This window comes from Nanorana parkeri, unplaced genomic scaffold, assembly GCF_000935625.1.
Source record: "Nanorana parkeri isolate BGI_ZX_2015 unplaced genomic scaffold, ASM93562v1 scaffold2169, whole genome shotgun sequence".
In the NCBI taxonomy this organism is placed as follows: Eukaryota; Metazoa; Chordata; class Amphibia; order Anura; family Dicroglossidae; genus Nanorana; species Nanorana parkeri.
The window spans coordinates 35158-61830 of record NW_017308437.1 but is presented as its reverse complement, the minus strand read 5'-3'; the positions used below and the strand labels follow the sequence as shown (position 1 = coordinate 61830).

Sequence of the window (26673 nt, the reverse complement as noted above, 5' to 3'; positions counted from 1 at the left end):
TGAAACCCCTCTGTGCCACAAAGGTGCAACTACTAACACAAAAACCACACAATATCATGATAACTATTTAAAGAAAGTTTAATTTGGAAAAGCTTCATTCATCACAAATAAATATCACACTATAGAAGCACTAGACATATCCGAACAGAGAGAAACAATACCATAGAACAGCCCTACAGACTATAAGAAGACAGAACTTCAGTGAAACGCTGCACAGTTAATGATGAATACAAATGTTTCATGAGCTCTTTGGAACTGAAAATATTTAAAGCTGAACTAGTCCAGGCAAACAACTAATTACACAGATAAAATACACAACAGGGAGCTGTTTTACCTGCCAAATAGGGTTGCCACATAGTTGGTGTTTTAGCAGCCTGGCTGGTAAAAATGGGACTCGTTGCCAATGTTAATAATAGAAAAGGTTTTTTTTTTTCTTAGAAAAGGTGGCAACTCTACTGCCAAAGCAGTTGTATTTTTGTTGATCTAGTCCTGAGAGTTACACAGCTCTACCCCACAGCAAAGCTTTGCCTGACAAAGGAGACCTGATCATTCTCTGCTGCAGCTTCACTTTCACTTGCTGGACTCCTTCCCACCCCCTCTCTGTGACTGGACAGTGAATGAGGAAGCACCACAATGACTTGCTTGTTTTTTTGTCGCTCTGCTCTCTCCTCCCATCAACTTGATTCTTGTGCTGCTTATCCCACCTTCTCGGAGCTTTGCTGTATAGTCACTACCAAAGTCAAATTCAGGTGCTTACAGTGCTAACATTTAAAAAATAGATTTAATGAATATAGATCTGCAGCAATTTGTGCGTGTTTAAGGTATGTCTGTGTAGAGTTCAGCTTTAAAGCCCTACTCCAGCAAAATCTTTATTTTAATTTTGAAAAGAGTGGGGAAGGCAGAGAACCCCTCTTAAATTTATATTGATTTATGTCCCCATTTTGTAGATTTCCTCTCACTTTCTTCTGGGTAAATCTCTACATTAGGGACAAAGACAACAATGAAAACCCAACTTCCAAACCCTTCCCCATACAACCCAAAACTATAAAAACACTTTTGGCTGGAGTTGCACATTAATTCCTTGTTGGTCTAAAACTACTTCTGTTGTAGGTTCAGTTACTGTTTGTTGAAGTTTTAGCAACATTACTTCAAGTTAAAGAGCTTACAATTGATGGCCCTCCTGTTAAAAAATAGCTCTGTTTACAGATCAGCAGCCAGAGGTGACCTTCAATAATGTACACAGAGTTTCGGGATTCTGTCTTCTCCATCCGATGAAGAAAGATGAGGCAGGAATCTCTTCTCCAATTCGTAGAGAGCACTTACAGGTCTTGGCATAAGGCGATTTCCGACACAAGTTTCCAGGTGAAAATGTTTTGTTTTACCCAGGTTGGTTCTAAAGAAAAGTGAAAAAAAAAAATGAAGTCTCCTGTGAAATTATTTGTACTCTTGAGGATGTGCATCTCTCAGCTGACCTAAAGCTAATAATCATTCAGTAGTTACAAGGCTCCTTGTGGCTCTGTCAAGTACATAGAAACCTACAGGCCTAAATTAGCCTCCTTTGGCTTAGGGGTGCCTCGTAGCTGAAGAGTTTCTTAATTAAAAGAACACTTGTCTTTCAAGTGAAGAGGAATAAATGAGGTAAAATGTACAAGCAGCCACTAAACATATTATTTATCTGTTTTCACAGTATGGAGCATTATTTTTAACTCTTTCCTGATGCTCTTATTTGTCACTAAACCGGTTAAGCTGAAGTCTAGTAAAGCAATTTATGGGAATACTGCACATAATTTACTCTAAATTACCCATATTCTATGTCCTTCTGGCTGCTGGTTACTTACAAAATTTTCCTTTCAGTTTAGCCGACTCACTGCAGTATGCTTCCCGCACTACAGGGGTTAAAGAAGAACTCCAGGCAAAAAATATATTAACCCTTGCAGAGGGGCTAGCCCCATACTGCAAGGGTTAGATGCTCATTTTAGTCTAAGTGCTAAAACAAAAAAGTTATACCCACCCAATCCTCAGAACCAGCTTGCTCTTAGACCAATCCTACCAGCCTTGCTCCCCCTCCGCTGCAGAGGTCTAGGTATCCTCGAGTCATCATGTCAAATATACTGTGTGTTGGACACAGGGGCGTAACTACATATCACAGGGCCCCATAACAAAATTTTGTAAGGAGACCCCCCCCCCACAAAGTATCATTTTGGTGTCACCCCTTATGAAATGTCGGGCACTCGTTCTTGGACTGAGAGCCCGACAGTGTCAGGAGAGAGGAGGGGACCCGGCGGCATACCGTATCCTGCCGGGTGAACGTCCCCTCCTCTCTCTGTCGGCGTCCATCACCAAGATGGCCGGCAGCAGGCGTCAAAAAGACCACTGCGCATGCGCGACCCCGGGTGACACCCAGCCTCACGACGCCACTGAGTGCATGCACAATGTTTTGTGATTGCACTACACCTGAATGCAGGACATTATATTACCATGCATTCTGGTGAAACCAATGACATGAATAGCACTGCCAATACCTACACCATCCCCCCGTCCCCCAGAACGCAAGGAGACTTTGTGTATGCGATCTCTTGAATTCTGGGCAAGGGTGTAAGTGAGCTTTTAAGATTACAGCCGTTAGAGGAGCAACAGTATAAAAAGAGGACAATTACAGCAATATATGTGAAGGTGTAAAAGGGTTTTAGGGCTTATTCACACAAATTACTGTGCGTTCCAGAGTGGTAGCTGGAACGCACTGCATTTTGGGGCATTCTGGGATGGGAGGGGGCGTGGCTGTGCATTGAAAATAATGGCACCGCAGCCATGCCCCACCGCATTCTGGTCCAGTGCGATCGCACTGGACCGGAATGCCGGGGAGAGCTTAGTGTGCGATACAGTGCATTCTAGCATCTACCGCTTTGGAACGCACTGTAATTGGTGTGAGCAAGTCCTTAGAAACAGAGAACAGGAAGAGTACTGACAGGCACAGCAATGAATGACCCAGCATGTAGCATACAAGACTTCCCAGGTGTCTGCTGGCTTTAATAGCCTGCAGACACCTGGGAAGTCTTGTCACAGCACCATAGGAGGTATTGGCAGTGCTATTTATGTCATTGGCTTCACCAGAATGCATGGTAATACAATGTCCTGCATTCGGGTGTAGTGCAATCACAAAACATGTGCATTCACTCAGTGGCGTCGCGAGGCTGGGTGTCACCCGGGGTCGCACATGCACAGTGGTCTTTTTGACACCTGCCTGACGTCACAGCCGACTCCACCCAGTTGTTATTTATTGGCCGGGACCTACGAGAAGACTCTGGCAGGTGCCGGCCAATAGGAAACAGGATGTGCGTCGTTTTTTTTTCCCTTTAAAATATTTTACATTTTTTTACATTTTTTCTACATTTTTCTCATTTATTTAACTTTTTTTCTATTCTGCTCGCTACCATGGAGGTACTGAGCAGAATAGCCAACCAGAATGCCGCTTGCGGCATTTGGCTATTTACTTATTGTGAGCTTACTTATAGAGTGAGCTGCCGGAGTTTCGGCTTAGCCGATCCAGATGTTGGATCAGCTGAGTCAAACTCCTTCTGCACTTCGGCTCAGCCAAGTATGTTCGGCTGACCGAAGGCAGCCGATGTACGGCTGATTTTAGCCGAGGTATGGCTGAAATCAGCCCTACAAGGCTGAAGTGAATAGCCGAACAGCGTTAAACTCACTTCTGCTCCGTTATTCAGTCGGTGAATAACCCGCATATAGTTTGCGCACGTATATAACACTATATGTGAAACAACTGCACGGATTTCGCTATTTTGCAGCTATTATATAGCCACAAACGCGCTTAATCCTCTGGATTATCGCGCTTGCACTATTTTGGGGGCCGTGCGGTTTCGTACCATGCGGTCCCGCAACAGTCTGGACAAAGCACATAAAAGTGCATTGTTTTTTCTGTTTAGAGTGGCTCTGCTCGTATTCGGACAGCCGCTCCAGTGTGAATGGAGCTTTAACCCACGCGACCCCCAAAATACTGCAAGCGCAATAATCCGTCAGATTCCGCACGTTTGCGGCTATATAATGGTCGCAAACGAGCGGAATCCGTGCAGTTCAAATATAGCATTTGCGTCCCGTGCGGGTTCCCACATGAAAAACCGCAGGGAAACGCAAACGCTGTAAGTAAATAGAGACTAAAAGGTTAAAAATCTTACTATTTACAGCTTAAAGAAAAAAAAGTAATTAAATTAACTTACCAGCATCAGGGCTCCCGATCACCAGGTTCCAGTAGAACTCCTCCAGTGGGGGGCCAGGGCCGGATCTCAGTGGGGCCCCCCCAGCATGAGGCTCTCGTGCTTCCGTCCCTCCATCCGCCCTCTGCGGTAGGTCCGCCCCCATCCACTGTGACACGCCCCCACCTCAGAGCTCTTTTCGGCCGCAGCGCTGTAAGAGATCCCGCTCTGTTAAAGCAGCAACGGCAGTGTACAGTGGGCCCGGCCGGAAGGCAGGCTACACTGCCGTCGCCGTTTTATCAAACCGGCATCCCCTTCCATGCGGGCTGAAAAGGGCTCGGGGGTCGCTGACGGGCCCCATCTTTGACCCTTGGGCAATGCCCGTATGCTCAGTCCGACGCTGGTAGAGGCCCGGCCGGGAAGATTGTGAGCTCTGCTCCTGACCGGGCCCCCGTCTGTTGCGGGCCCCATAGCGCCCACATGGGTCGCTATGGCGGTAGTTCCGCAACTGGTTGGACATAAGGATACAGAGGAACATCACTGCAGGAGGAGACAAGCTGGAGGGAGCTTTGGGTTAGTTCACACCATAAGCAGTGCATTCCGGTCCGATTCTGGCCAGAACGAATTGCTTCGCATTGCGGCCGACTCACTTTTTTTCCAGGCTGGAGGGTGCGTGGCGGGCCATTGAAGTGCCTGCAGTGTTGCAGCATTTTGAACGTATCGGACCGCACTGCAGGCACAATGTGCCTTGCGATCCCGTGCAGGCGATCGTATTGTGGCCGGAGGGTGTGGCTACAGTGCCACTCACTTCAATGGCCAGCCACGCCCCCTCCAGCGCGGCAAAAAAGTGAGCCGGCCGCAATGCGAGGCAGTGCGTTCCGGACAGAATCGGACCAGAACGCACTGCTTATGGTGTAAATTAACCCTTTGTGACAGCCAGCCAGCTTTGAGGTTCGGGTGAGCATAACTTTGTTAGCATCTAGATGAAAAACCTTTTGCCGTGCGGGGATAGCCCCACAGCAATGGTTAATACAAGTTTTGCACAGAGTTTTTCTTTAAGAGCAGAGACTGGGACTGTGAAGGACTCCCTTCATTCGTTCTCCCTTTCCTCTCCCCTCACCTATTCACAATACTACTTGTAATACTTTCACAGAACACAAAATGTTCTGTGAACAAGGAGGGAAAATCCTGCCATTAATTTTCCCCTCCAGGATTCACAGAATGCCATTATTACAAATGAGGAATACTCTTCTAATTTTGGGGATATATGATAGAATGAGGCATGTTAATTTTTATTTTAAGAAGGCTTTATTGTTCTATGCTCTTATTAGAGTGAGGGCTTTTTGATTGCTTTAATTCTTTCCCATATAGACTGCAGGGTTATACTGTCCCATTGGTTCCCAAGCCCTATTCCATAGAAGCCATGGTTTTCATACACTGTACCAAATAGCCTGATACACCTAAATGCAGCTTGGAATAATTGGTTCTACAATACTAGGCTATATCTACACTATCCACCAGCGGTTCTGGATGTGCATATGGCCAATGGGGAAGGGTTAGAATCCTGCTCACATTTTTGTTGCTATATATGCTTCCACTGAGGAGATGCAATAGTAACTATTGACATCAGGACAGAACGTGATGTAAAATCCATTATTATACAGTTGTTACAGAAACAAAAAGGTGAGGAGAACCTTTCCATGGGTGAAACCTGGTTGACTGACAAGAGAGTATTTCAAATAACCTTGAATGGAATTCCACTCACTGACACTGTTGTGTCCCCAGGACAGGATATGCTCTGATGGATGGGTGACAGTCTGGAGTAGGTGCTCCTAAGCAGACTGCACATGCTTGCAGATTCCACTAGGTAATGCTAACATTTGATGCTTAGCCTCCATGACTAAAAGAGTTGAAATCCAAAAGGTATGCCAGGGACAGGCTGTAGAGGAAGGATCTAGATCAGGGGTGGCGAACCTTGGCACTCCAGCTGTGCCAAAACTACAAATCCCAAAATGCATCTGCCTCTGGGAGTTATGTCTGTGGCTGTCAGAGCCCTGCAAAGCCTCATGGGACTTGTAGTTCCAAAACAGCTGGAGTGCCAAGGTTCGCCATCACTGATCTAGATGATGCTGGTCATCCTCTAGCCAGGAAATGAGGTTGGCTCTATTTGACTTGCTGCAGCTTCTATTGCAAACTGTAAGAACTTTCAGTACAGGATAGAAGCCTGTACAACAGCCCAAGACTGAATGTAAGGATAAAGTTCAGTTTTAATTATCCTGTGATAGGCTCTTTTGTGTGAAAGACTAAAATTTGTGCACTGAAAGGTACTATTATGAAGCTTTCTGAGTCAGAATCTACTGTTTTATGTTCACTGTTTTCCTCTGTACAAGGCCACTAGATGCTTTGAAAAAAACTCCGGCACCAGTGGCGCCCCTATTCTTTTTGCCGCTTAAAGTGGAGTGGTGGTGTTGTGTCCAAGTTTGCTAAGAGTTGGGTGGCCCTTAGACCTCTCCCCACCAGACTCTTAGAAACCTGGGATGCTATGGCTGTCTGCCGCCCCCTTACGTGACCCAAAGAGATGCCACCTGAGGCAACTGCCTCATTAAAGGGACGTTGTTGTCAGACAGCATCTAGATAAACAGGCATCACCTCTCACATCATGACACTTAAAATGACCTATTGCCAAATCCAAGCAATGTCACATGAAGGCAGGGGTTATGCTGCAGCTTATGCAAATATTAGCTTATTAGAAAAGCTGTATATGTACATCGGAACTTCTCCAGCACTATGGGGTGACAGTGCATGAATGGATACCATCTAGCACCTTGTAACAATCTTAGTTTTAAGTTAGACTACATATTTTATTTAATGGATCCTAGTGGATCTTGTAATGTAAATCACCACCTGTATTCTTATATTCATCAAGGGTTCTATTGGCAAGCTCTCAGCTCTAGGTTACTAGACTCTGCCCTACTCCCACCATGGAGTCTAGGTTCTCCTATAGCATTGCAGTTTACCTACCTGTTTGGATATCCATAAACTATTAATGATGATTTGGCAAGCACTGCCATTATTTACAATATATAAAAAATGATCAAATTTGACTTGTTTTAGGGGTTGTCAGGCACAAGGGATGCTCTCCCATATTTGGTGGGACTGTTCTGTGGCCTCCAATGTTTTTGTTTTGGATTTTTGGCACTGCAGCGGCGGTGTTGGGCTCTTTGCCTCCCAGAGATCCGTACATAGCGCTCCTTAATAAAAAAACAAGTGTTTTTTCTCCTGTGAAATTCCGCCTGTTGCAATACATTTTTACAGCAGCCAAGTGTGTGATTGTGTGTTCCTGGAGAGCCCCCACTCTTTCATATTCGCATTTTCTTGATAATATGTCCCATGCATTGTTGTTTGATAAACTGAGGGAGGTCCACACTGCCTCATATCTAGGAAGCGTGTCCTGATGGGCAGAGTAATTTTTCCCCTCAGGGTTCCAATGGTCTTCTCCAACTGTATTATGGCGCCCTGTGCGGCCGCACGGCTCGCACACCCCTAAGGCCGGCCCTGATAGTAAGGGCGTTTCTGTGTGGTCCGAGGATACAAGGGGGCTGTCCTTTTTTTTTTTCTTGCTCTGCTCTACCTTTCTCCTTGTTTCATTTTCCCTGTTCCCCTTTTGCTAGTGTCTTCACCAGGAAAGATGTGCAGACCATTTAATTTGTAAACTGTTTAGTGCACATGCTAGTTTGCAATGTGATGTCATTCATGTTGTTTGTTCTGCAACCTTGCAGATTGCAATGTGCCCTTAGTAATATTAGGGTGCGAAATTGACACATTAACCGTTGTGCAGCATGCAGAAGAACATCCTGCACTTGCATTGTCAGACCAACATTCTGAAACTGCCATTCTACCGGAGTAGGAAGAGGCCCATTGGAGGGGCCAATGATATACATAAGTAGCCACGGCCTAAACAACCCCTTTGTCCAAACAGGAAACATCCATAAGGATCAGTTCACTTCTTTGGCCCTGTCATTTAAGAAGTGATTGCCAAAGGACTAAACTGCCTGTTGCGCACCTTCTTCTGCCACCTCTGCAAAATAGAGTCTCATTTAAGAAGTGACAGAATAGATCTGTTTATACATTTTGTATACACTCCCAAAATGTAAGAAACATAAATAAAAAACACGTTAGTAATACTGATCCTTCTAAATGACAAAGAACATCCCTTTTGGATTTCATTTGGTTTAGTTCAGGAGTGAAATTTGTGGATCTGACCTGCTACGTACTGCACCTTAGACTGACCACTGGTCCTCAGTGCTCTTTTCAAGACTAGTTTATTAAACAGGTATAGAATAACCCATGTCAAATGGCAGCAAGGAAGAATCAGTACAATTCCAGCAGTGTTCAGCAATGAGCATCAAAGAACTGCAAAAAAACAGAGGTTGCCATGGAAACTCCAGCAAAGAGAACCTCTTTCTAACCTGGAATGTTTTCCTTCCAACGTTTGATATTTGAACATTAAAATTAATGTTAAAAAGTATTAGGGCTAAACTCAACAGGAGATTTTAGTTACATGACAATGAAAATTTTAGCAGCAAAAGCTTTGTAGGCATATGTCTGCACATGAATGTAGGATAGTTTCTTTGATAAGATACTCATTACCTAGAAGATTTATGAAAAATAGTCATCACAGGGTGAGGTGGTCAGAAATGAGCCTTTCATTTCAAGCACTGCTCAGAACAGAACATATTGACGTGCTATTTCTTCCAACACAAACTCATAATATTAGGATAGTAGGAGCAAAACAAACATTCCCGTATGCTCCTGTGCTAACTGTGCATCCATATCCAGAAGCACTGGTTTATTCACCGGATGGCCGAAGATTTATGGACATCTTACCATCATACCTACATGACATGGTTGAACATTCTATTCAAAAACATTGGGATTCATGGTGAATTAGTCCTTCTTTGTGCCTCAGCCACTAGTTTTCTGGGAAGACTTTTAACAACATTCTGTGTCTGTGGGAATTTAGTTCCTTTTCAGATAAAAGAGTATTTGTGAGGTCAGGTATAATGTTAGACAAGAAAACCTGACTTGCCATCGGCGTTCCAGTTCATCCCAAATGTATTCAATAGGCTTGAACTTCATCCACAACAAAGTTGTGAAGACATGTGTCTTGATATGTTTAGTGTGGAGCTGGCTTTGTGCCCAGGGTTACAGTCATGCTGGAACAGAAAAGGGTAATTGGAAAACACTGAACTCAATAATTTGGAGGAGTGTCCTTTTTTGTGCAAATGGTCAGGTGTCACAAAAGTATGGCTGCATAGTGTAGTGCAGGTTTACTCTAAGCTTACTCTCTAAATTATTCTTACAGTTGTTTCAGGCAATTTCATTCTCATTAATCAGTTCAAAAACCAGCAGTTCTGGACGTTTAGTTAGCCACAGCAGCAATAAATAATTTGCACAGCTCTGCCCCTTATCGTAATATTAGAAATAGTCAGAGATTGATTAAGATCAAATGGGGTCCTAGGTATGGAAGCAGCTCTCTGTCCCCAGACCCTTTGAATGACATTGATAAGAACTGTATTCGGCACAGACAAGCCACCCTTTAGTATTGTCTGTATTGGCATAGCCAGTGCAATCAGACATCAACAGCCTACAAGTTTACTTAAAAACTTACAGGTATGTGTACAGCTTTTGCCAAATGCACTATCTACCTGGTCTACTGCAGCAGGTGCGGCCAAAGCGCCCCATGTTGCTAAGAGCTCCTACCAACCCATGATGCTCTTGCTTGTAGGTAGGTGCAGTACAGCCAATGGCCACTAGATGCCCCCATGGGGCCCTGGAGATAGGTGCAGCTCTGGCCTGGGGAGACTCTGTGTCCCAGGAGAGCTGATTTATAGGGGGTGCCCGAGAGGGAAAGGCAGAACAGTTCAGTAGAGAACAGTACAGGAGAGCAGAAGTCTAAGACTGTATGCAGAGTCTCCAGAGGGAGACTGATTCTAAAACATAGGCTGGTCCATGGGAAGGACAGGACCAGGCCTAGGACTATGTAGAGCTATAGAGATTCCCCAGTTTCCCCTGGAGGGGGAAACCACCGAGCTAGGACTGACAAGGATGGGATTCCGGAGAATAGTGAGAAGCTATAAGATTGACGATATTTGCCAGTGGGCCTCTGGCCGAAGTAAGTGGACTCTGGCCTGCATCTGGGCTGTTCTTCTCTATCTCTAATCTGTATCACCATGCAACTAACAAGAAATGTGCCGTCATCCCACTCGGGGGTGGCTGAATGTATGCTTCATACCATGTTCATTCTTTCAAGTAAAATCAAGAAAAGACTATCTGTGTGGACTGGTTCTTCTCCCTCCAACCTCTGAGAACGTGGGGTTCTACAGGAGTGTGATGTTGGACTGTATCGTGGCAGTAACCATCCTGAAGAGGGTAGGTGTGCAAAGGGGCTATGCCCGACACAGGGTGCCTTTCATGGTGGCCTTTCTCCCTACGGGGGAGGAAGCGCCGAATACCGCTGAGGCAGTGGAAGCCATGAGGCCCTGTGTGCGCAGTACACGTGTGGAAGTGTTTGCACGAGGCCAGAGCCGAGGCCCCTGACCGTGGGGTGCCTGGTGTCATGTTGCATACACGGGGTTACACAGAACCAACCCAAAGGGAACACATACGCAACAGCCCGAGAGTGAACCCCGCCTACATGCTGGTATCCCACCATGCTGTTGATAATCAATTACATCATGAGCTGGGCAGGACCAGAAGAAGAGTCACTGACAGCATGGCTCTAATATAGCCTCCCGTCCCAGTGGCGGACCTGTGGAACAATGGGCCGTGGTGCAAGATTTTTTGGGGGGCCTCTCCCGGCTCTTACAATGCCCGCCGTCCCCACCTATAGCCATTACCTTTCTGCATTTCTGTAGATAGTTCTACAACTCCCAGCAATACTTTATACAGAAATGCAGAATGGTAATGACTATAGAGAACTACAATTCCCAGCAATACTCTCTACAGAAACGCAGAATGGCAACGGCTATAGGGGACTACAACTCCCAGCAATACACTCTACAGAAACTCAGAATGGTAACTGGTATAGGGGACTACAACTACCAGCAATACTCTCTACAGAAAGGCAGAATGGTAACAGCTATAGGGGACTACAACTTCAAGCAATACTCTCTACAGAAACGCAGAATGGTAAGGAATATAGGGGACTACAACTTCCAGCATTACTCTCTACAGAAACGCAAAAAGGTAACGGCTATAGGGGACTACAACTCCCAGAAATACACTCTACAGAAACTCAGAATGCTAACTGGTATAGGGGACTACAACTCCCAGCAATACTCTCTACAGAAAGGCAGAATGGTAATGGCTATAGGGGACTACAACTTCCAGCAATACACTCTACAGAAACTCAAAATGGTAACTGGTATAGGGGACTACAACTACCAGCAATACTCTCTACAGAAAGGCAGAATGGTAATGGCTATAGGGGACTACAACTTCCAGCAATACTCTCTACAGAAACGCAGAATGGTAACGGCTATAGGGGACTACAACTCCCACAATACTCTCTACAGAAACGCAGAATGGTAACAGCTAAAGGGGACTACAACTTCCAGCAATACTCTCTACAGAAACGCAGAATGGTAACGGCTATAGGGGACTACAACTCCCACAATACTCTCTACAGAAACGCAGAATGGTAAAGGCTATAGGAGGCGACAACTCCCAGCAATACTCTCTACAAAAACGCAGAATGGGAATGGCTATAGGGGACTACAACTTCCAGCAATACTCTCTACAAAAAACGCAGAATGGTAAGGGCTATAGGGGACTACAACTCCCAGCAATACTCTCTACACAAAATGCAGAATGGTAAGGGCTATAGGGGACTACAACTTCCAGCATTACTCTCTACAGAAACGCAGAATCGTAACGGCTACAGGGGACAACAACTTCCAGCAATACTCTCTACAGAAATGCAGAATAGTAGCGGCTATAGGGGACTACAACTTCAAGCAATACTCTCTACAGCAAGGCAGAATCGTAATGGCTACAGGGGACTACAACTTCCAGCATTACTCTCTACAGAAAGGCAGAATAGTAGCGGCTATAGGGGACTACAACTTCAAGCAATACTCTCTACAGAAAGGCAGAATGGTAACGGCTATAGGGGACTACAACTTCCAGCAATACTATCTATAGAAACGCAGAATGGTAACGGCTATAGTGGACTACAACTTCCAGCAATACTCTCTACAAAAACGCAGAATGGTAACGGCTATAGGGGACGACAACTCCCAGCAATACTCTCTACAAAAACGCAGAATGGTAAGGGCTATAGGGGACTACAACTCCCAGCAGTACTCTCTACAAAAAATGCAGAATGGTAAGGGCTATAGGGGACTACAACTCCCAGCAATACTCTCTACAGAAATGCAGAATAGTAGCGGCTATAGGGGACTACAACTTCCAGCAATACTCTCTACAGTATGAGCATCAAAGAACTGCAAAAAAACAGAGGTTGCCATGGAAACTCCAGCAAAGAGAACCTCTTTCTAACCTGGAATGTTTTCCTTCCAACGTTTGATATTTGAACATTAAAATTAATGTTAAAAAGTATTAGGGCTAAACTCAACAGGAGATTTTAGTTACATGACAATGAAAATTTTAGCAGCAAAAGCTTTGTAGGCATATGTCTGCACATGAATGTAGGATAGTTTCTTTGATAAGATACTCATTACCTAGAAGATTTATGAAAAATAGTCATCACAGGGTGAGGTGGTCAGAAATGAGCCTTTCATTTCAAGCACTGCTCAGAACAGAACATATTGACGTGCTATTTCTTCCAACACAAACTCATAATATTAGGATAGTAGGAGCAAAACAAACATTCCCGTATGCTCCTGTGCTAACTGTGCATCCATATCCAGAAGCACTGGTTTATTCACCGGATGGCCGAAGATTTATGGACATCTTACCATCATACCTACATGACATGGTTGAACATTCTATTCAAAAACATTGGGATTCATGGTGAATTAGTCCTTCTTTGTGCCTCAGCCACTAGTTTTCTGGGAAGACTTTTAACAACATTCTGTGTCTGTGGGAATTTAGTTCCTTTTCAGATAAAAGAGTATTTGTGAGGTCAGGTATAATGTTAGACAAGAAAACCTGACTTGCCATCGGCGTTCCAGTTCATCCCAAATGTATTCAATAGGCTTGAACTTCATCCACAACAAAGTTGTGAAGACATGTGTCTTGATATGTTTAGTGTGGAGCTGGCTTTGTGCCCAGGGTTACAGTCATGCTGGAACAGAAAAGGGTAATTGGAAAACACTGAACTCAATAATTTGGAGGAGTGTCCTTTTTTGTGCAAATGGTCAGGTGTCACAAAAGTATGGCTGCATAGTGTAGTGCAGGTTTACTCTAAGCTTACTCTCTAAATTATTCTTACAGTTGTTTCAGGCAATTTCATTCTCATTAATCAGTTCAAAAACCAGCAGTTCTGGACGTTTAGTTAGCCACAGCAGCAATAAATAATTTGCACAGCTCTGCCCCTTATCGTAATATTAGAAATAGTCAGAGATTGATTAAGATCAAATGGGGTCCTAGGTATGGAAGCAGCTCTCTGTCCCCAGACCCTTTGAATGACATTGATAAGAACTGTATTCGGCACAGACAAGCCACCCTTTAGTATTGTCTGTATTGGCATAGCCAGTGCAATCAGACATCAACAGCCTACAAGTTTACTTAAAAACTTACAGGTATGTGTACAGCTTTTGCCAAATGCACTATCTACCTGGTCTACTGCAGCAGGTGCGGCCAAAGCGCCCCATGTTGCTAAGAGCTCCTACCAACCCATGATGCTCTTGCTTGTAGGTAGGTGCAGTACAGCCAATGGCCACTAGATGCCCCCATGGGGCCCTGGAGATAGGTGCAGCTCTGGCCTGGGGAGACTCTGTGTCCCAGGAGAGCTGATTTATAGGGGGTGCCCGAGAGGGAAAGGCAGAACAGTTCAGTAGAGAACAGTACAGGAGAGCAGAAGTCTAAGACTGTATGCAGAGTCTCCAGAGGGAGACTGATTCTAAAACATAGGCTGGTCCATGGGAAGGACAGGACCAGGCCTAGGACTATGTAGAGCTATAGAGATTCCCCAGTTTCCCCTGGAGGGGGAAACCACCGAGCTAGGACTGACAAGGATGGGATTCCGGAGAATAGTGAGAAGCTATAAGATTGACGATATTTGCCAGTGGGCCTCTGGCCGAAGTAAGTGGACTCTGGCCTGCATCTGGGCTGTTCTTCTCTATCTCTAATCTGTATCACCATGCAACTAACAAGAAATGTGCCGTCATCCCACTCGGGGGTGGCTGAATGTATGCTTCATACCATGTTCATTCTTTCAAGTAAAATCAAGAAAAGACTATCTGTGTGGACTGGTTCTTCTCCCTCCAACCTCTGAGAACGTGGGGTTCTACAGGAGTGTGATGTTGGACTGTATCGTGGCAGTAACCATCCTGAAGAGGGTAGGTGTGCAAAGGGGCTATGCCCGACACAGGGTGCCTTTCATGGTGGCCTTTCTCCCTACGGGGGAGGAAGCGCCGAATACCGCTGAGGCAGTGGAAGCCATGAGGCCCTGTGTGCGCAGTACACGTGTGGAAGTGTTTGCACGAGGCCAGAGCCGAGGCCCCTGACCGTGGGGTGCCTGGTGTCATGTTGCATACACGGGGTTACACAGAACCAACCCAAAGGGAACACATACGCAACAGCCCGAGAGTGAACCCCGCCTACATGCTGGTATCCCACCATGCTGTTGATAATCAATTACATCATGAGCTGGGCAGGACCAGAAGAAGAGTCACTGACAGCATGGCTCTAATATAGCCTCCCGTCCCAGTGGCGGACCTGTGGAACAATGGGCCGTGGTGCAAGATTTTTTGGGGGGCCTCTCCCGGCTCTTACAATGCCCGCCGTCCCCACCTATAGCCATTACCTTTCTGCATTTCTGTAGATAGTTCTACAACTCCCAGCAATACTTTATACAGAAATGCAGAATGGTAATGACTATAGAGAACTACAATTCCCAGCAATACTCTCTACAGAAACGCAGAATGGCAACGGCTATAGGGGACTACAACTCCCAGCAATACACTCTACAGAAACTCAGAATGGTAACTGGTATAGGGGACTACAACTACCAGCAATACTCTCTACAGAAAGGCAGAATGGTAACAGCTATAGGGGACTACAACTTCAAGCAATACTCTCTACAGAAACGCAGAATGGTAAGGAATATAGGGGACTACAACTTCCAGCATTACTCTCTACAGAAACGCAAAAAGGTAACGGCTATAGGGGACTACAACTCCCAGAAATACACTCTACAGAAACTCAGAATGCTAACTGGTATAGGGGACTACAACTCCCAGCAATACTCTCTACAGAAAGGCAGAATGGTAACGGCTATAGGGGACTACAACTACCAGCAATACTCTCTACAGAAAGGCAGAATGGTAACAGCTATAGGGGACTACAACTTCAAGCAATACTCTCTACAGAAACGCAGAATGGTAAGGAATATAGGGGACTACAGCTTCCAGCATTACTATCTACAGAAACGCAGAATGGTAACGGCTATAGGGGACTACAACTTCCAGCAATACTCTCTACAGAAACGCAGAATGGTAACGGCTACAGGGGACTACAACTCCCAGCAATACACTCTACAGAAACTCAAAATGGTAACTGGTATAGGGGACTACAACTCCCAGCAATACTCTCTACAGAAAGGCAGAATGGTAACGGCTATAGGGGACTACAACTCCCAGCAATACACTCTACAGAAACTCAGAATGCTAACTGGTATAGGGGACTACAACTCCCAGCAATACTCTCTACAGAAAGGCAGAATGGTAATGGCTATAGGGGACTACAACTTCCAGCAATACACTCTACAGAAACTCAAAATGGTAACTGGTATAGGGGACTACAACTACCAGCAATACTCTCTACAGAAAGGCAGAATGGTAATGGCTATAGGGGACTACAACTTCCAGCAATACTCTCTACAGAAACGCAGAATGGTAACGGCTATAGGGGACTACAACTCCCACAATACTCTCTACAGAAACGCAGAATGGTAACAGCTAAAGGGGACTACAACTTCCAGCAATACTCTCTACAGAAACGCAGAATGGTAACGGCTATAGGGGACTACAACTCCCACAATACTCTCTACAGAAACGCAGAATGGTAAAGGCTATAGGAGGCGACAACTCCCAGCAATACTCTCTACAAAAACGCAGAATGGGAATGGCTATAGGGGACTACAACTTCCAGCAATACTCTCTACAAAAAACGCAGAATGGTAAGGGCTATAGGGGACTACAACTCCCAGCAATACTCTCTACACAAAATGCAGAATGGTAAGGGCTATAGGGGACTACAACTTCCAGCATTACTCTCTACAGAAACGCAGAATCGTAACGGCTACAGGGGACAACAACTTCCAGCAATACTCTCTACAGAAATGCAGAATAGTAGCGGCTATAGGGGACTACAACTTCAAGCAATACTCTCTACAGCAAGGCAGAATCGTAATGGCTACAGGGGACTACAACTTCCAGCATTACTCTCTACAGAAAGGCAGAATAGTAGCGGCTATAGGGGACTACAACTTCAAGCAATACTCTCTACAGAAAGGCAGAATGGTAACGGCTATAGGGGACTACAACTTCCAGCAATACTATCTATAGAAACGCAGAATGGTAACGGCTATAGTGGACTACAACTTCCAGCAATACTCTCTACAAAAACGCAGAATGGTAACGGCTATAGGGGACGACAACTCCCAGCAATACTCTCTACAAAAACGCAGAATGGTAAGGGCTATAGGGGACTACAACTCCCAGCAGTACTCTCTACAAAAAATGCAGAATGGTAAGGGCTATAGGGGACTACAACTCCCAGCAATACTCTCTACAGAAATGCAGAATAGTAGCGGCTATAGGGGACTACAACTTCCAGCAATACTCTCTACAGAAATGCAGAATAGTAGCGGCTATAGGGGACTACAACTTCCAGCATTACTCTCTATAGCAAGGCAGAATAGTAGCTGCTATAGGGGACTACAACTTCCAGCAATACTCTCTACAAAAAACGCAGACTGGTAAGGGCTATAGGGGACTACAACTCCCAGCAATACTCTCTACAAAAAATGCAGAATGGTAAGGGCTATAGGGGACTACAACTTCCAGCATTACTCTCTACAGAAATGCAGAATATTAGCGGCTATAGGGGACTACAACTTCAAGCAATACTCTCTACAGCAAGGCAGAATCGTAACGGCTACAGGGGACTACAACTTCCAGCATTACTCTCTACAGAAAGGCAGAATAGTAGCGGCTATATGGGACTACAACTTCAAGCAATACTCTCTACAGAAAGGCAGAATGGTAACGGCTATAGGGGACTACAACTTCCAGCAATACTATCTATAGAAACGCAGAATGGTAACGGCTATAGTGGACTACAACTTCCAGCAATACTCTCTACAAAAACGCAGAATGGTAACGGCTATAGGGGACGACAACTCCCAGCAATACTCTCTACAAAAACACAGAATGGTAAGGGCTATAGGGGACTACAACTCCCAGCAGTACTCTCTACAAAAAATGCAGAATGGTAAGGGCTATAGGGGACTACAACTCCCAGCATTACTCTCTACAGAAATGCAGAATAGTAGCGGCTATAGGGGACTACAACTTCCAGCAATACTCTCTACAGAAATGCAGAATAGTAGCGGCTATAGGGGACTACAACTTCCAGCATTACTCTCTACAGCAAGGCAGAATAGTAGCGGCTATAGGGGACTACAACTTCCAGCATTACTCTCTACAGAAATTCAGAATAACTCCATCAGTTATAGAGGACTACAAAACATGCCACAGAACTTCGGCACATACAGAAGATAAAAGCAGTCACCTCACCTCCTCCTCACGGCGGAAACACCATGTAGCTGAGAGAGGCGGTGGGCCAGGTGTGGAAATACCGCCGATGCGTCTGCATCGGGGACTGAGGCTGTGGGGGGGGGGCCAGTGATGTCCGGTCCTGGGCAACTCCCCCCGGTGGAATATGGGGCAGTGCAGGGTCCTGGTGTTTGATCACCGGGGCCCCGCATTGCCGACGGGCTTCTCAGTCGGCGGATGGGCCCTGTGACTCATCTACTCTCCCGGCTGCGTCCCTAGTAACAGGCGACGGGAGAGGAGAAGTAAGTCACAGGACCCGCCCCCTGCAGTGCACACACCGTCTGTCTGAGGACTGAGATGCTGTAAGGGTCTGGTTGGGTGAGTCTGAGCGGGGAGGGGGGGCCGAGGGTTGTATGCTGTTATGCCGTTTAATTAGACAAGTGGATTATAATGGGGAACATTACACTGTAATGTTCCCTAATATAATCTATTTGTCTCATTAAATTATTACAGACCAGGCCTCTGTTCTATCAAAGTTTGTGACCGGTCACATGGTCACACATTTTAACGTAATTCCGCCCATTTTTTCGGCGGTGGTATGTGTGACCGCCAATAGGTGAAGAATTCAGCTGTTCCAGGGCAAATCAGCATCGCAAATAGGTTGTTCAGGAGAACCGATCTGCCCTGGAACAGCTGTTCGGTCCTGAAATGTCACTTCTATCCGACTTTGTGAGTGGGGTGGAATGTGAGATTGCAGTCGCAGAGTCGGATAGAAGTGACATTTCAGGACTGATCAGCTTTTCCAGGGCAGATCGGTTCTCTTGCACATACCATCTGCGATGCCGATCTGCCCTGGAACAGCTGAGAAAGTGTTGGAATGCTTCACCTATTGGCGGTCACAAATTCCACCGCCAAAAACTGGGCGGGATTACGTTAAAACATGTGTCACACATTCTAATGTAGTCACAAACTTTGATAGAACACTTCCATCAGGGGAGTATGGCCGGTACCCATGTGAGGGGTCTGGGCAGCCTGGGGGGCCCTTTACATGGGTATCAGCTGTACCAGGGGCGGCATGGCAGAGGTGACAGCGGAGCGGGTGGAGGAGGCTGGGCCCCAGCAGCAGCAGGTAAGAAGAGTTGGGAGAAGGTACAGGGAAAGGGACCCCGGCGACCAGCCCACCGGAGGCCCTGCACAGCCTACCATAGAGAGTCTCAGGTGAGCTATGCAGGATCTATAGTGGGCTCTGCAGGGTCTCGGGTATCCTATATCACTGCCTCAGGCAGCATATGGGGTAGGTACAGCCCGGTGCATATGTATTGGTAGTTTTATTAATAATTATATATTCAGACGTTCCTATTAACTGGTGTATCTATTATTCTAGCAGTATACTTAAAATATATTTTTTTAAATATTTTTTTCAGTCAAGATCAAATAATGCATATTAAAATTTACTATTCCAGCCATCGTGTTCACCAGGCTAACTTTAAAATGCCTTGCTGGAAAAAAAGCCAAAACTACAGGGGATACAAAGGTGCAGATATTATATTTTTTCACACTAAAACTGATCATGTGGTTTTACCAGGCAGACCCCTCTGCTTAGCAGTCTGCTTGAGGCAGTTGCTGCCATAGTACACTGCAGTATCTACTGAACATTGCCCATTAAGAATCTGCAATTAAATCTGCTAAAATATTTGCAACTGGCCAATATCCAATTCCTAATAATATGGTATGGCTTTATACTATGCAAGAAATCACCCTCCATGACTCTGAATGCTCTAACTTGACGAAAGATAAAATTAAACTAGCTTATATGGAATATTGTACTGCATTTTGCTGCACTTCAACATTGCTGTTTGCATTTTTTTAAATAAATAAGCCTGCATACTAGCAATGAAACATGTTCACACATAGCTTACCTTTATAGCAGTCGGGGACAGGAAGAACACTATCATAACACTTAGAGGAGGCTGTGTAGCTGCAGGCTCGAGTGGTGTTCTGGCAGAAAAATGTGACAGTCTCACCATGATGCACTAGGCCTTCTTCAATCTCCGTGACCCAGACCTTTCTCCCTTTGTAGATGACCCGGCTTCGCTGAACTGGCACTTTACACCTTGCTGTGCGAATAACAATAATTAACCAACACAGTCACCACTACCTTCTTTATGTAACATCTGCACTATATTCAGTGTATGGTTCATGATTATCCATGCACAAAATGTAAGAAAAATGTAGGAGATACTCCCTACTGGATAGTTGCACATTGCTGGCAGCTGAGGTAAAGAATAATAATGTGATATACTACATTTATAGGATTCCTGTTTAGCTCAAATGGAGCCCTAGATGATCAACTCCAGGCAAACAGCTACATACACTATTTAAATCTCCCCTGGAGATTTTGTAAGTTTGCCCACTTACAAAGAACTGAAAGGTCTGTACTTTTTATATGTGTTTTTATCTGGATTTTTGGTTTATATTCTGTCTCTATCATTTAAAATACACCTGATACAAATGTTAGAAACTGAGTTGCAATTCAGTGAGTAAAATAAGTATTTGATCCCCTACTCACTGAACTGCAACTCAAATTATAACATTTGTATCATGTTTTTTTTTCTGGATTGTTGGTTGATATTATGTCTCTATCATTTAAAATACACCTATGATAAAAGTTATAGACCTTTAATTTCTTTGTAAGTGCGCTAACTTACAAACTCTGCAGGGGATCAAATAATTATTTTCCTCACTGTGTGTATATATATTAGGGTAATATGTTATATGTGGGGGGCAGTGAACAAGGGGGAGAGTGTATTGTTTTATATGTGGGGGCAGGGAGCTTAATGGTAATATTGTTAAAGTTGTTGTTAATATTTATTTTTTTAACTTTATTTTGGATAAAACATCTAACAGTGTCATTTATAAGATTATTTAAGAGGGTGTGTTTAGGTGCGGAGTTAAGGCAGCGACAGGGTAGGGGTTAGGTGGGCAACTGGTGGCGAGTAACTCTTAAGGCCTGGCTAGTAGCTCAGGACTTGAAATGTTGACCCCTGTATTAGGGATGTCCCGATGCCACTTTTTCAGGCCCAAGTACAAGTACATCCCCTCATGTACTTGCCGATACCAATTACCGATACTTTTTCTTAAAGGGACAGGTGACTTTAAATGATCCATAGTATAACTACATGTTATGTACTATGGATCATGGTTTAACCTATTCATGTTAGCAGTGGAGAATTGTAACTCTATTGCTGGAGTGTAGTGGAGGTGTGTGCTGTATATATGCACTACATATACATTACACACGTCCAGTACGCTATAGCAATAGATTTACAGCCAGCCCCATCCCAGCTTCCCTTACTCACAGTTTCACTCCGATCCCCGTAGCCTCACGCGATGCCTCTTGTAGTCGGCGCTGGGCAGGATCGCTGCATCGCATCTCGGTGCTCAGCTTGTGGGAGGCGCTCACAATTCTGCCCTGCTAACATGAATAGGTTAAATCATGATCCATAATACATATACAGCACATACGTCCCGTACACTGCAGTAATAGAGTTACAATTATCCCCTGCTAACATGAATAGGTTAAATCATGATCCATAGTACATAACATGTAGTTGCACTAAGGATCATTTAACCTATTCATGTTAGCAGGGGATAATTGTAAATCTAATGCTGCAATGTACGGGACATTTGTGCTGTATATGTACAGTACATATAGATATACAATTCTCCACTGCTAACATGAATGGGTTAAATGATCCGTAGTACAGGGCTACATACAACTCATTTAATCCATTCATGGTATTATGTATTGTCTGCACTGTATTAGCAGTATATACAGTATATGTAATACATATACATAATTGTACAAGTACTTGTCAAAATGCCCTGTATCGGGCCCGATTCCGATGCTAGCATCGGTATCGGGACATTCCTACCCTGTATATATTATATACACTGTATATGAACTGTTTTACCTGCCAAATGATTTGTATTTTTGTCTAATAAGTCCTTATATTTACAAAGCCCTGGTAGAAAGCACAGCCAAGTTAGAGATCTGACTTTTCTTGATAAGCAAAACAGCATGGTCTTCTCCCCCTCTACCCTGGATTGCACAATAAAGGAACATGAACAGACTGATGAGGTCATCTCTCTACTCTCTCCTCCAGTAAGAATGTTTTTTGTCAGTGCAAGTGTATAGGTCCTATTACTGCCCATTCTCTTTCCTACTCAGAGTGTAGAGGATTACCAGAGGCTGTAATCAGGCCAAAGTCAGATATTTATACTGGTTGCATTTAAAAATATGTTTAATGGTTTGTAATAAAGATATAAGTACATTGTTGTTTTCTTTTTTTATATCTGCCTGGATTTCAGAAACTCAGGGCTGTCTGACGATAGCAATGGGCTAGATCAGAGGTCATCAAATGATTTGAGCTCTAGAGTCACTTTCAAGTATAAGTATCAGGAATGACAGTTTTTTTAATATTATAAAATATTGAAAATATATTAGCCTTCAACCAGCTTCATGAGAACTGTATAATAGCTGATGTAATTAGGCCAGACAGATAGGTTAATGTTCAAGCCAGAGCAAAATAGAAAAGTTGCTGAAATCCGTGTTGTTTTTTTGGGCTTGGCTAGGGATTTCTGGACTAGTTATTCAACCTGCATTGCATAAGATGGAACACTTCACTAGATTAGATGGTCATTCAATAAACTTGTATATCTTACCTCTGCAGGCTGGGCACTCAGACCACTGGCCATTGGCCAAACAGGTTGCACTGTGTGATCCATCCATAAGAAAGTTCTTTTTGCACATATAATATATCACTTCAGAGACTTCATACTCAATTTTTTTCACTGCCACAAGAATACCTTCGTTGATTTCTGGAGGTGGCGGGCAATATATTTCTGAAAAAATAAACAAAATATATTCAGTTGCATGCAGATCATACATGTTGAAAAATGGTGCAAGCATACCTGTCCATAGTATTAATATTTAGGAGAAAATGGCAGATTTTTGGTAGACACTTGCATGTAGAAAATGTTTATTAAGTGGCAGAGGAGGACAAGAAGTGCCGCACTGGAGCATGGAGAGGGTGAGTAGAGCTCACTGGAGCTTGGAGAGGGTGAGTAGTGCTCACTGGAGCATGGAGAGGGTGAGTAGTGCTCACTGGAGAATGGAGAGGGTGAGTAGTGCTCACTGGATCATGGAGAGGGTGAGTAGTGCTCACTGGATCATGGGGAGGGTGAGTAGTGCTCACTGGAGCATGGGGAGGGTGAGTAGTGCTCACTGGAGCATGGAGAGGGTGAGTAGTGCTCACTGGATCATGGAGAGGGTGAGTAGTGCTCACTGGAGCATGGAGATGGTGAATAGTGCTCACTGGAGCATGGAGAAGGTGAGTAGTGCTCACTGGATCATGGAAATGGTGAGTAGTGCTCAAAAAACTTTGAGCACAGAAAGGAGGGATTGTTAAAATAAAACCAAAAAAGTTTTACCACCAGTACTTAACTAAGAACAGGAGACAATGCCAGGCACATGCCAACCACAGCTATAACAACACAATAACACAAAATGCAAGGAACGATTCGGGAAAAGAACATCTTTTGGAACACATTTTTTTTAATATAGAAAATAGCATATACTAGAGTTCGGAATGCAATATAAAATATTTCGACTTTTACATGTAGTTATAAATGTCCCTCATTTGAAGGAAGAACATACTTTTGCAGGTAGGAGCAGGGTTCGTCCAAGTGTTGTTTTCAAGGCACTCTGTTACCTCCTGACCTTCAAGCCTCAAGCTGTGCAGGGAGAAATTTGGTTATTCATCTGTGTAGATAAAGTTTTCTTGTACTTGCTGGGCCTCCCTGAGGGATCCTGGAAAAGGTGAGGATCCCAAATCCTGCAAGGATCATGGGGTCCTGCACAGTAATGGCATCTTCTTGCATCTTAGATTTGGCATCCTCAGCTTTTCTAGGATTCATCTGTGAGCCCCAGTGTGGTCACCGGAGCCTACAGAAAGTGGCCAGAGGGTGTAATGTAAGTATTTTTTATATTTTTTTACATTTTCTTCTAATTTTTTGTTTTTTAATGGAAGTCACTGTGTTTTTCATTTAAGGGTTAAGGGCACAGCAACCTAAGCAGACATTGTATTTTCATGCAATGTCTGCTTTAAAAATGACACCCCAACACTTGGTTAGTACATAGGGCTACACAGAATGATTTGCAGTTGTTGTCCAGTTTGGGATTACTTCACCCTACATCCCCCCTCTCATCCACTTTCTTAACATCCCATCCCATATTTCTTTACTCATTTTTCTTCATCTCTATGGGGTATATTTATAAATATTCACCAAAAATGTACTGCAGGTTGATCTTTTAATGCATTGAAGTTACAGAGATGCAATCAGATATTGTTCTAATAACTTCCCTTTTCATAGTCTTACCTCCACTTTCCAGTTACAGCAGTTGTGAAGGATGTAATAATATGGCTGTGCAGTCCAAAAGGCACCAGAGTAAAGTTACATTCACTCTGGGGCTTATGCTGCGCTCTGTGACTTCTGTTGTAAGAAAACCAATCCAGAAATAGCCGCAATCCAAGAGTCTTCACTAAAGATAAAAATCTTAATTTATGGAGCAAATGCATACATACTACTATGATCTCTATGAGTAAGCCAGAAAGGTGAAACGTGTTAGTGTTGAGAACACATGGGGAGGAAGAAACAGTATGTATTTACTCCATAAATAAAGAATTGTAAGTTCTGTTAAGACTCCTGGAGTGTGGCTATTTCTGGATTGGGTTGCTGTGGTGACGGTGCACTTGTTTGCCCTCACCTGGGATGCAACTGTAGGGCATGTCTGGTTTTGGAATGTCAGCAGTGTTCATTGTGGATTATAACTGTAGTAAGAATCTATGGATTCTTGCGGCTGGAATACCAAGTAAGCCTCTTTAGATGCGACTCCTTTACCCCTACAAGTTAATGACAGGCTGACATGAGCCACATCGGTCAGTGGCATTCTGCATGTAACATGTAACAGCATAGTATGATGTTTCCACCATCCCAGATAGCAAGGATAACCTGCCACAAACTTGTGACAGGGTTAAATTGTAATTCTTGTATACTGGCTGCACACATTCCCTGGCAAGTTGTAGACTTGCAGAACACTTGCAGCACAAGTTCTAGTTGACACTTTTGAAATTTGTAGCACATTTGCTTGGCAAGTCTACAGCAACAGTCCGGCAGGTCTTAGCAGGAGCTCTGCAAGTGTACAGCACTTTCGCAAAGCACGTTGATCTGGAGACTTGCAATGCAGACTTGCTGTAATTGTGCAATAAAATTGTGAAGCTCGGCAAGTCTAGCAATCGTTTAGCAAGTCATTTTCAAACTAGCAGCTCAATTGCTTGCTATCTGGGATATACCTGACTGTTACACTTTACATGACATAATACTTACTGCTTTCCCTTATACACTGCACTGTACATGACATACTGTTCCTCTCTATACACTGCACTGTAGATGGCATGCTCCAGATTGTTCCCCTCTATACACTGCACTGTACATGACATACTCCTGACTGTTTCTCTCTATAAACTGCACTGTACAGACATAGCATATGAGAAGAATGTAGAAATAATCTGGAAGTGCATCTGAGATTACACTATGAAGCACAGTATGCTGTGTTATGTTTTGTACATTTTACCACACTTTTTTATTATTAGGAACATTTATTAAAATTACATATATCCCCACAAAATTAAACTAGGTTCCTATTCTCTAAAAAGAATTGAAGGTGGGGAATGGTCAAATACAAGAGTGGCCAGGGGTGTGTGAATACCTATTCCTTTCCTTTAATGAACCAACACAATGAGTTTCATTCATTCTTAAAAGTTCCACCTGGCTATGCTGTGTGCACAACGCTGGTGTCCCTAGTTGGCACTGATGAGTATAGGAATTTTCTTTTATACCTGATTCACAATGGCAATTTAGGAGGAAGCCAATTAGGCTGTGTGGAAGAAAACCAGAATAATCCACAAAACACAATGGGAACATTATGAAGTCAGATAAAGTATGAAGTGGTACTCAGGCCAATAGTCCAGACTGTTAGGCAATAGTGATAACCACTTAGCCAAAGTGCTGTACCTCTGGAAGCAGTTCAGTGAAACCAGTGCATCTCACAGTATAAAACATTAATGAAACCAACTAGAAATCCAAACTTACCCTGAACTGCATATATACAGAGCCCTAATTCCCGTCACAGGATTTCCATACTTCACAAAGGATCCATCCTCTAATACAGGAGGGTCACCACAGGGAGATATTGCTACATATTAAAAAAATATGTTTTTTTTTTAAATGTATGTCTGGCATCAGTACAACATCAGTACAACAGAATGTTTTATAGCAATAGATGGTGATATAGATAGGAATAAAGTATTTCATTATAATTATTGTGTGTACAAAAGAAAACAACTGAATGAATTTATTGCACACACATATATATA

General features: G+C 43.9%; 1 protein-coding gene across 1 annotated transcript in view; it reads right to left on the bottom strand.

Annotated features, from left to right (window-relative positions):
* Window positions 1-1202: 1202 nt before the first annotated feature.
* The window catches only part of LOC108800932 (beta-2-glycoprotein 1-like), a gene marked incomplete at its 5' end in the record, with an annotated part of 37109 nt that continues 11638 nt past the window's right edge, over window positions 1203-26673 (bottom strand). The window contains 3 exons of the mRNA XM_018572916.1: window positions 1203-1393; window positions 20095-20292; window positions 22901-23080. Of these exons, the coding sequence (XP_018428418.1) occupies window positions 1320-1393; window positions 20095-20292; window positions 22901-23080 (452 nt within the window). The remainder of the gene's footprint in view (window positions 1394-20094; window positions 20293-22900; window positions 23081-26673) is intronic.